Source organism: Electrona antarctica (genome assembly GCF_951216825.1).
Source record: "Electrona antarctica genome assembly, chromosome: 9".
NCBI classification, from domain to species: domain Eukaryota; kingdom Metazoa; phylum Chordata; class Actinopteri; order Myctophiformes; family Myctophidae; genus Electrona; species Electrona antarctica.
The window spans coordinates 35482482-35494427 of NC_136790.1; the positions used below are offsets into that span (position 1 = coordinate 35482482).

Consider the following 11946-nt stretch of genomic DNA (forward strand, 5'->3'; position numbering starts at 1 on the left):
TGTAATGCCTACCAGACACTTGATTATTTGCCAAGGTGAGAAGCTCCCTGAATAATTAAGTTCAAGTGATTATCATGGTTAAACAAATATGATCTCATTTTGCAGCCTTCTCCTCTACGTCGTGTAAGAGCTCTCATCCATAGCAAAAAGGCAATTGTGTTTTCAAAACAACGACAAACAAAATCAACATGAAAACGTGCATGTGTGAATATACCCAGTACAAAGAAATCTGAGAAAATCTAGATAGATCAACCTTTTAATAGACTTTGTTCTGCTGTATACAATTACACATAATATAAATCATGTACAAGTCTAATATTTCTCTATACACATGGTCATAAATGTACATTACAGTGTCCACAGACATTAACACAATTACACGTACATGTATCAGCTTTTTACACAAACGTCCCCCACTCACGATGGCTGATTTTCTGGCCAGCCGATGCTTCTGACCAAAAACATATCCTACAACTAAAACCCCAAGTAGACATTTCAGTATTTACATCCCTGATAAATGTACATGACCAAACACAAATTCTTGTATTTTGCTCCAAAAATGGGGGAGGGGGTGATTTAAGGAAGGAAATGGCCCAAAGCCTTAGAAGCTCTCAGACATGAGCCCATACATAGCTTAAAGTGTACTGTATCTACTTACTGGACATTATAATTCTCTACCGTTAACACTTACTATATTATAATAACCGACTGGTTTATTGTAATATGTCCAGCAGGTTTCAAAGGGACACATGAAGCCCTGAGGAGAAAGAGAGAGAGAGACACAGGTCTAGTATAATAATGTGCCCAGAACTCGAACCAGGAGGTGTGATTGAGGCCTCTGCATCTTAAATCATTCAGAGTGGCATCCAAAAGTGGTGGTCCTGACCTTCGGTTTAACACAATAGTCAATCAGATGCACTGAAGCCCCTCCAAAGCCCAGAACAGTGGTTACTTCTGGGATTTCTTTGATTTACACTTTACAGTGACAAGCTATTAATGTAGTTGCAGTGCAGTTACCACAGAGACCACCCAGGCCATGGATGACTGGGTGACTGGGAATCATGTGATCAAAATATTGCCCTTTGATTCCTCCCAGAAAACTGAAACAGACTGAAGATTTCATCAGCATTACAATAGCGTATCATATACACATAGATACAATTACTCCACTCCTCTACTTAGTATTATGGCCAATAGGCCACTACCATCAAAGTAGGCCTATAGCTCCCTTATAGTAGCTCCTATACTTCTTTAGTCCAGGCCAGGAATAGAAAACCCACAGTTCTTTACTCACTTCATTGCTTTTCTTTCTTAGGATTTATTGCACATAATGGACACACAGGTGTGTTCACACACGCACGCACGCACGCACGCACGCACGCACGCACGCACGCACGCACGCACGCACGCACGCACGCACGCCACACACACACACACACACACACACACACACACACACACACACACACACACAGCATGAAATATCCTTGCATTCTCTTCGTTGTTGTGGAAAATGATGTCAAAAATATTAATAAATGAATAAATAATATCATGCCTTCACTGTAAGTAACTGTGTAAATGGTGCTATTATTTATTTATTTGTTGTTGTTTTTAGAAAATAACAACCTAGTCACTTTTTTGCATTTCTTTTGCAGTTTGATTTGAGGTCTATGGAGAATCCTCTGTAAACTTTGAAAGTAAATGTTTGCATTTACTCTCCATTATTTCAAAAGATCACATGCAAAAGCTTTCTCCGATACATTATTGTAAACATACAGCAGGACAATCAGCACCATGAGAATCAATTAAGAACTCAATTAAGGCATGAAAAAAAGAAATAATGAAAACAATTTCTTTATAAACTTCCACTAATATTTTTCTCTCTGAGAATATCTGTGCAGGTAGACATTGGTGTGCTTTCGTCCTTGCATTGATTACTACATGTTGATCAATGTGCATGTGTGTATGTTCATGTGTGTGTATGTGTAAGGTTGTCTATGCATGTGCACATGCACATACACATACAGATACGTATATCATGCATAAGTAAGCAATTATGGATATATTTGTATGTGTGGAATCGTACAGTAGGCTATGTTAACCACCTGAACCCTAGCTTCCCATTTCTGGGCATGTCATAATAGCTGCAAAAATAGACGAACATTCAGCGACAATAGGTGAATATTCGGCGAAGTAGATCAGATATTTTCGCTATTTGACATACAGCTTGTCTGGCTGGTGAGTGGGGACTAATGAGGGTCTGTGTGAGAACAATACAGAGCAGGCTCTAATTAGAGCTCTGTGCCCACCTGCCTCCACATCTGTATAGGGCAAGAGGTGGTGCAATATCCCCTGACCTGACCTCTGTAAACGAACAGCTTCTCTGTTATCTCACGCATGTACACAATCACATACGTGCAGTCGTGCACACACCCTACATTCTCTGTTGCAAAGAAATACATACACAAACATCCAGTACATGGACGTAGAGCTACACACAGTATGAACGTACACACACTTGGACAGACGCAAGCCCAGCCTCATTCCCTCACTGCCTCTGTGAGGCATCGATCGGTGACTTCACTAGCATCCACCCGCGGTTTGCGTCCCTTCCTTTGGCCTCCCCCCTCCACCCAGGAGTTATGAATAACGGTCCCCCCGCTTGGCGCGGGGTCCACCTGCAGGAGAGACACCACCCTTTTCTTCACACGCGTCTTGAGGGCAACGCGCAGCTTCTGCCTGGTGAAGGCATAGAGCATAGGATGGAAGATGGTGGTCCCATACGCCATGGCCAGGAACCAGAGGCGGATCCGCACCAGGCCGTCACTGGGACCCATGCAGAGGATCAGCACGTTGACCGCGGACAGAGGTGCCCAGCATCCCAGGAAGGTGGATATGATGAGCAGGGACATCTTTAGGACGCGGCGCTGCCGCTCCCGCCGGTCCCTGTGTCTGCGCACGGCCCGTCTCAAGGCGATGATGGCAGACACAGAGGCCTGGACGCCCAAGGAGGTGGTGGCCGGTGGACAGGCAGCCTGGGCCGGGGCCGGGGCCGGGGCCGCGGCCGCGTCCGAAGCCGGAGTCTGTGGCGCGGGGGTGGCAGGGGTGGTGGCCACGGGGGTGGTGGTGGCCGTGGTGACGGTGGTGACGGTGGCGCCGCTGTCGGACGTCATCTGGGGCACGGTGGAGAGGGGTGGGGGTGACGTCGGTGTGGGGGTGGGGGAGGGCATGAGGGGCGGGTGGGTGAGCGGCTGGCTCGGATTGGAGGACACAACCTCCGTGGTCAAACTGAGGTCCTTCCGTCGGCGCCGCTGGCGGCGTATCCTGCAGCCGGAGTCCTTATCCTTGTCCTTGTTTGAGCGCTTGGCCCGCATCACGTGGGAGCCGATGCGGATGTTGAGCGCCTGCAGGATCCTGGAGTAGGTGAACAGCATGACCACCACAGCTATGAAGAAGCAGGGCACCTGGAGCAGCAGGGGGGAAAAGTACTCAAATGTTTTACTTAAGTACTACTCCGTTAAAGGTTCAGAATTAAAAACGTACTTGAGTAAAAGTATGAAAGTATTGGCCTCAAAATGTACTTAAAGTACCACAAGTATAGAATGTAGGCTACTCATTATGCAGAGGTTTTCAAATGTATAAAAATCATTTGAAAATAGCAGATCTAAGCACCCAATACGTCACATTGCGCCACATTGTGAGCCGAAATGTATATAGGGCTGAAGTAGTTAATGTCATAGGCATCCGTGGAGTAGAAGTAAAAGTATTGGAAATTGGAAATACAAATATCTCCAAATATCTCCAAATTGTAGTTAAAGGACGACTTCCCCACTTTTCAATAGGCATGGAACGAAATATAGGAAATATAACATAGGCACGAAATATCGTATATCAATATATATCGATATTAATCCCGACGATATATATCGATTTAATTAAAAAAAATCAAACTAATAATCATCACTGGTGAACATTTTTCTGAACTGCCCACAGCCCTCCTATGAGACACAGACTGAGTAGAAAAAAATGTGGTCTTTTATCATTATAAAATACCACATATGAAGATAAATTGAAAAGTGTTGAAGTGGTCCTTTAAGTATACTGTACTTAAGTAAACGTACTTAGTTAGTGTACAGTACACCACTGACCTGGAGCAGCAGGTGGTAGTACATGGCCAGGCCCGTGTAGTAGCCCTGCCCGCCCACACAGAGGAGCGTCCGGTTCTGCCACACCGGCGGGACGTGGGCATGCGCCGTGGCGTTGGGAGGAGAGGCAGGAGGGGGGAACGTGGGGGTGGACAGGGTGGAGGTGGTCAGCCCCGTGGTGAGCTCCGAGTCCAGGCTCGGCCCCTCCGTCTGTCCTCCGTCCTCGCCGTCCTCTCCCGCCGCCACGGAGGAGAAGAAGTCCCCCTCCAGGAAGGGCAGGAAGAAGACGGCGAGCGACACGACCCAGACGGCCGCCAGGAGCAGTGCGGCGCGCCGCGGGGTCAGCAGGCGGCTGGCGGGACGCACGGAGATGTCGTAGCGATCCAGGCTGATGACCAGCACGTTGACGGCCGTGGCCACGCTGGTGAAGGTGACGCAGGCCTCGTGGAAGCAGCACAGCGTGGCCAGGCTGTTGACCGTGCTGCCGTCCGCTGGCAGTAGGATCACGGCCGCCGTCAGTGGCAGGCACAGCACGCACACCAGGATGTCCAGCACGTGGAGGTTGACGGTGACCAGGTTGCTGACCGAGTCCACCAGGTTGGACTGGGCGCAGTAGAGCACGAGCACGGTCAGGTTGCTGCTGAAGCCCAGCACCAGCTCCAGCATCAGCACAGTGGTCAGGGACACCTGAAACCCCAGGGGTAACGCCGTGCTCCAGGGCTCCTCCAGGCCCGCCCCGCCCCCTCCTTCCAGCAGGCCCGCCCCCTGACCATCGCTGGTCTCCAGGAGGTCGCTGTAGCCTTCGGTCTCCATTGACGCCGCAGCACTCCTTCACACATAGCAAGAGCGGGCGCCACGCCAACTCATACTCCACGTCCGCTTTGTCTCCCTGGGATTGGAGTGCGACGGCGAGGAGGACAAAGCGCAGGTCTGCTGTCTTTTGAGGCTCTGCAAAGACGGAAACAATAGGCAGGGAGAAGAGAGGGAGACAGAGAACAATGCGGTAGTTTAGCATTCAGTGGGCATTATGTGATCTGAAATATAACCTTTAACAACAAGAACTTGACTAAACCTGTGACCAGGTTTCTTAGCAGCCAAGTGGCACAGCATATTTGTGTTGAGCAGAAGTGCCATAAACAGCCCACAGACTTTAACAAGCCATTTGGGAATCATTGCCAGACGAACGTATTCTTTACCTGTATCGGCTGTATGCATTGTGCAAAACTCATGCACCAGTCACCAAAGACATGTTCATGAGGAGCTTCATGCTGAGAGTGAGTGGGTGGGTGTTTGATTCATTCTTACACAACATCCAGTATATAGGTCATATAACAGTATAGCTTATAGAGGAACCTGCCTGTGCCTATACCATTCCACAGCACTGAATCTGTGAACAAAATGATCTGTCAAAATGATAACAGGATAGATAGGTGGGCACTAAGGACATCTGGTCACCTCGATTGACTATTTTGTCCAAAATGTTAAAAAATGAAATATTTGGAAAATGTGTTTGAGTAAAGTAAAGTATACATTATTAGAACATGCGTAAACATTCAACAATTAAGGTCTAATAGTTCTATAATTCCCACAAATTGCTACAAAACCTGTATATCCGGTTATTTTGGGACAATAACCAATAGTTGAATGATAGAAAAAAGTCTGATAATGATGTACCGTGGATGATCACATCAGGTATACTTAATGGTCTTAAATACTTAAGACCATTTTTCAAATATTCTATTTTTAAACATTTTGGACAAAATAGCCATTTTACATTGAGGTGCCCACCTATCCTGTATCCATCAAAAATATACATGTATTGCACAATTCATTTCAATTCAATTCAATTCTATTCTTATTGTTAAAAAAATTTATTGAATGCACAAAATATTATTTATAAAAAAGAATATAATTTAGGAGAAATAGACATTTCAACCCAATCAGCAAATAAAGGGTGTATAAACAACTACAATTTAAAATCTAAAAGCCCTACCAGTGACCCCATCTACACCAAAGACCCAACATGATCAAAGTTGTATGATACAACAATTGTGGTCCTTTTTTAAGTCCCTATCGTCATTGTTGATGAGTTGGCCTACAGGCAGGGGTGAGATTTGATCACAATGTTGTTAGGAGAACTGCTCTGACTGCCTGCTGCGTTATCCTAGTGGTCATATAAACGTTTATGCAAAAAAGGGTCGCACTCAGATACGGTAGATCAATGTACTTAATTTAATAATGAATTAGTCACACCACAATGTGTCCACGGTCTAGCCTTCAGCAATGTGTATGAATTAAACAATATTACACAAGAGGGTGTGCTTTACACCCAGTGATGTAGTCAGGAACAAGGAGTTTATTGTGCCTCACACAGATTTACAGTTAGTTACCATCAAAATAAAACACATCATCACAATGTATTCATATTGTGGGCCAGTTGGCTCTCAGAATTATCACTGGAAATAAACAAGGTCTGACAGAGATAGTCGAGACCAATTGACAGATAGGTAAACAGAACTTATTCAATTCAATTCAATTATTGGCATGAGAAAACATACGTTTACATTGCAAAAGAAGTGTCAAAATACAATAAAAACTGTTGAAAATAGGGAAAGTATATACAGTTGGAGGGGATACATCATTTTGTAAACAGAGCTATGTCACATTGCATCGTTATATGTTATACAGGGTATAAAGCTTTTTTGAAACAAATAGCAGCATTTTTTGCAGTCACTTTGGGACAAATAGCAGCTTTTTTTCTCAAGACTATTTAAATAGTATACAAAAATCACACCTGTGTGAAGTGAGGGGCACTCTTATCATCGTACATCATCATGAATCATCTCATATTGGCCAATCAGAATGACTCTTGCCTGTGCCACACATTTACGTCATATTTGGCAGACATTTGACCTAAATTCTCCTTTCATTGTCTATGGCAAATATGAGACGTGTGGGGACAAGATTACATACATTTTCCCTATTTAATGTTTGTGTTGCGGACATTTTGTGGGGACAAAAGCTATATATAGGAGGCCCTCAAAAATCAGATTTAAGATGTGTTTAAAGGTCGCAGCTCTGTTTACCTGTGCAGTATGTCTACTTGGTATAGATAGTAGTCCTATAGGGTGGGTGGTTGGCTACCATTGGCTACCAACTTTAGCTCAATCTCATGAGTCATGACCTGTCTTGCAACCAAGATATTATCTGGAAATTATAATCTAAAATCTATCTATAAATTGCAGAAACCTGTGTGTGTGTGTGTGTGTGTGTGTACGTGTGTGTGTGTGTGTGTGTGTGTGTGTGTGTGTGTGTGTGTGTGTGTGTGTGTGTGTGTGTGTGTGTGTGTGTGTGTCTCCTGAGAATATTCGGGCACTGTCCGACTGATTGTCTTCAAAATTGGTGTGTGTCGCCAATGACCCCGGGAGGGCCGGGAGTGAGCAGTGCCGAGTGGGATTTCAGTCAGGGGTGTAGGCATCAGCTTCCTTGATTGACCAACCCAACCCTTCACGAATTGGCCGAGCTTAGTCACACGTTTGTCCCGCTGCACCAATATAATGACCTGTGGAACTCATTATTTTACAGCTGTCTGTCTGCTGGTCTGTCTGTCAACAGGGATTCACGTATCTCCATCCTAGGTCAATCGGTGTGGTAGTGGGTACGGGTACCACACTATTGGGTACTCTGACAACTGGTACAACGGGTCTCTAACAACAAGTCCAACGGGTATTAATCAGTATGGACAATGGACATGCATTCCCAACTTGCATCGTTCCCGACTACATTGTCAGACTTGTGTTATGAGCTTATAAATCAGCTATTTTCGGCAAAGGTATTTAGTGTCGACTGAAGAGAAAGGTATGGGCCCTTGGGAATGCTGTCAACTAAGTATAGGGTTGAAGTTGTTAACCATCAAGGCTGCTCAGTGCGGAGTATTAATTATTCTGTGATTAGGCCATTCTCAAATCTTTCATTTGAGAATGGCTAGGTGGCTATAGGACACTTTACATTATAGAGCAGAACTACCCTCAGGATTTAATGTTTTTGCTACAGTGGCAAGGAAATTGTCCCCATTATTGTGAAGAAACCTTGGCCCAGAACAAGGTTCTTTATGGGTGGCCGCATCTGCCTGGAAGTGTCGGTGCAGGAAAACAGAGAATGAGAGAGCGAGAGAGAGATACAAGCAACAGCAACAATATTGTTAAAAGTTAACAATATTAAACATATGTTAGTTAAGTTAAACTATGATCTCTTATCTGCCAGGTCAAAAGACCAGGAGGTGGAGATTATGGGCTCCATTTTCGTTCGAGAATTCTAAATACACTATTTGGGGATTTAGCAGTGGGGAAGGGGCGTTCCCGCACTAAAGTGGCTATTTTGATCACCTGTCTAAATCCCTAAAACACCTCCGTCACTACTCGCTCAGATCTCGCTCATTTTTAACATTTCAAAAGGCTGTGTGATCTACGGATTCCGAGCTTTCATTTGGTATATCGATCGTGCGTGTAGGCCGTCTCTACGAAACGGTATCAAGCGAAAATGAAATGTTGGGAAATCGGATTAAACCACATTTGCTGCGCTGTGATGAAACTGAACGAGCAAATGGAATCACGCACAATGGCTGGCACAACAACTCAAACTAGAAAAAGTGCCCTTCTGGGCACAGGTCTCCACCAGGAGGATAGGACTGTGTGAGATGTTTGGCAAAATGTTTAGGAGTAATATAAACATGTTTTTTCTTTTGTTGAGGAAATGCAGAGCCAGATCACTCATAGCATCTCTGAGGATAGAATTCTGGATGAGCAGGACATGTGCAGCATTTTGAACAAAACGGGCCACTCCTGAAAACTTTGGAAGGCAATGTTAGCCAATCAGTGTAGAATCTGAGAAATCCAACAGACTCGTCTTGTTCACATGACTACAGAGATCATGTGTACTGATTTGCGTGAGATTTGGATGAAATCTGTGCGACTAACATAAGCAATGTGTTTTGCAGAAATCGGCCTCATGGTGGCGCTATAACCGGCAGATGTGGAGGGATGCAGAGACAATGTTTTTCCATGGTCTCTAGGGAGTGCACATACATAAGTTGTATACAGATCGATGCAGTTATAGCTAAAAACAGGAATTGGCCTGTTATAGCGCCACCATGAGGTTGATTTGGAAAAAAATTAGTGGCATGTCGTCCTCAGCCTAGTGGAAATGTGCGTGTATAATTTCCTGGAAATTGCACACTGTGTTTGTGATTTTTGCCATTTTGTTCGAAACGGACCAATCATGTGAGCTTTGGAAGCCAATCTTAGCCAATCAGGATGGAAGATGGGAAATGGTGCAGATCCGTGTTGATCACATGACTATGAAGATAGTGTATACCGAATTGTGTGATGTATGGATAAAATGTGTACGATTAATCTACAGAAATGTGTTTTGCCTAAATCGGCCTCATGGTGGCGCTATAACAGGCCGTTGAAGAATATTTGGGGCAGAGGTTCGTTGGCATCCAGGGAGTGTGTGTGCAAAGTTTGGCATGGATCGGGCCAACGGTGGCGGAGATTAGCTGATAACGGACGGACGGACGGAAGGAAGGAAGGAAGGAAGGAAGGACGGACACACACACACACACACACACACAGACGGAGTGCAAAACATACTCTCTCCCCATGCCTTCGGCCTGGTGGAGACAATAACTTCTTTGACTAGACAATTATACAAACACAAGGATGTGACAGGTCACAGCAGGCACTCACTTCTGCTGATTATAGGAAAATTACAAAGAGATGCAATAGGAGAATAAGGAGAGATGCCAATGACCACACTAGGCGCAAATACCGGTGTCGGCAAAATAGATAGCGGGTGATGCTGGACCAAAATACCATTAAGGGACAGAGCAAGCTCCTATACTCGTAATTTTCGGGCAGCGGCTGACTTGCGGACCTAGTCGCGGGTAACGGCGGTGACGAAAATCGAGCCCTATGCCCCCTGGCAGTGTGCGCGCGCACGACCGCACGTGTGTGTGTGTGTGTGTGTGTGTGTGTGTGTGTGTGTGTGTGTGTGCGCGCGTGCGTGTGAGTGTGCAGCTCATCTCGAACATTACTGGTCCAATCAGCATCAAAGTTTGCATGCACACTCAACCTCGCGATTGGTGGCGCTATAACCATACATTTTCACTGTACTAAGCTAACGGACAGTTTGCACAGCCAGACCATGAGTAGGTGCTGAGCACTGATGCATGTCTGTTCTCTGTGTACTTGACTTACTTGACTTAATCCTCTTTCCCCCGTCGAGGGGCATGGGGCGTCCACCAGAGCTCTCCATCTCTGCGTACAGTAGGCTATATTTCATATTTAGCTAGTGATAAATAGCTTGCAGAACAGTAGGCTACCATAACAGCGTTCCTGTACATTATACTGTATGTCTGTATGCAACATTTTACTTTCATTTGTTTGGGTTGTGAGCATCAAAGCATTAAAACTTAAAGGTAGGGTAAATTATATTTTTTGGTTAAAAAAGGTTTGAAAGGTTAATTCACTATATTCTGATAGTAATCATTGCTATAGTGTTTGTTCAGTAACATGGGTCTCCCTGTATCTCCAGCTCTTCAATAAACAGAAAATACATTGTCAGGTATAGGTGAGGAAATTTCATCACTTACAATTCCACTTGTTTAATCTGTATACTGACTGCGTTCTCTATCCTGATTGGATAAAATTGGTACCTGAAAATGCATGTTCTGTTTAATAAAAAGCTGGAGAGACATGGAGACTCCTGTTACTGAACTAACAATACTACCGGTATCACAATATAGAGATTTTTGAGAGGCGCTAGCCCCTCCTATGCCCAGCTATCCGGGTTTGTAAACACAAACATTGGCTTGTGATTGGCTGATCACCCCATACCGATGATTTGGTTGGCTGAGCAAAGTACAGAATGAGATGATGTATGATGATGTATGATGATAAGAGCGCCCCTCACTTCACACAGGTGTGACTTTTAACACTTATTTTAACCTTAAATCTGCCCTTTTTTTGTTTTAAATATATTTTGTGCAAATTATGGTGAAGCCATGTTTCCAAATTTCATGGCAATCCAGCCAGTCTGTCCCTCCCCTTGGCCAATGCTCCAAGCGTTCTAAATTTGACCTCTAACACTAAAAATAAGGGGAGCCATTTCACCCTCCTGCGAGACTGACTGGCTGACCATGCACCTCCATCCCTTCTGTCTTGTTTGGGCTTTGTTGGTTCATTGCCTCTCCTTGATGTGACCTTACTAATTTGATTGGCCAAGACATACTTAGCATACGTAGACAATGCTCTTTGTGGCTGACTGACTAGCTGCCCTCTGGTGTGCTGTGAAGGAACTCCATAAATTACTGGTTGATTAGACAAGAGGATTTCTTGTCAAAAGAAACAAAACAACCCCCTCTCAGCAGCGGCTCAGGTGGTTGAGGAAAACGGAAGTTTCCTGCTTCGAGCCTTTTATGAAGCAAGACACTGTGAACCTGTAACTTTCTCCTGGCTCTAGTTTCCAGGTTAGGTTAATTATCCTGAAATAGCTATGTTTCTCAGCATTTCGCCTGTCTTCCTTTTGTCTTTCAGCAATTTCCCACACTCTCCCACCCCACCCGTACCGTACCCATGTGGAAAGAAGCTGCAGGCAGAACAGTCGACTCTCACTGTGGAACACTGTTCTCTCTTAATCCACTAATGGGTTCCGCAGGTTTTGTGGCATCGCTGGAGCATTGATGTAAGGCATCATCGATTTGCCAATTTAACAGGCCTGAGGCAACAGAGCACGCACACAC

General features: G+C 44.9%; 1 protein-coding gene across 1 annotated transcript; it reads right to left on the minus strand.

Moving 5' to 3' along the window:
- Positions 1 to 2540: 2540 nt before the first annotated feature.
- On the minus strand, positions 2541 to 4958 carry LOC306930292 (G-protein coupled receptor 22-like; the record flags this gene model as incomplete). The annotated part of the gene is made up of 2 exons (XM_079511167.1): positions 2541 to 3464; positions 4149 to 4958. The coding sequence occupies 2 exons, from the start codon at positions 4956 to 4958 to the stop codon at positions 2541 to 2543; spliced, it is 1734 nt and encodes a 577-aa protein (XP_079367293.1).
- Positions 4959 to 11946: the final 6988 nt, after the last annotated feature.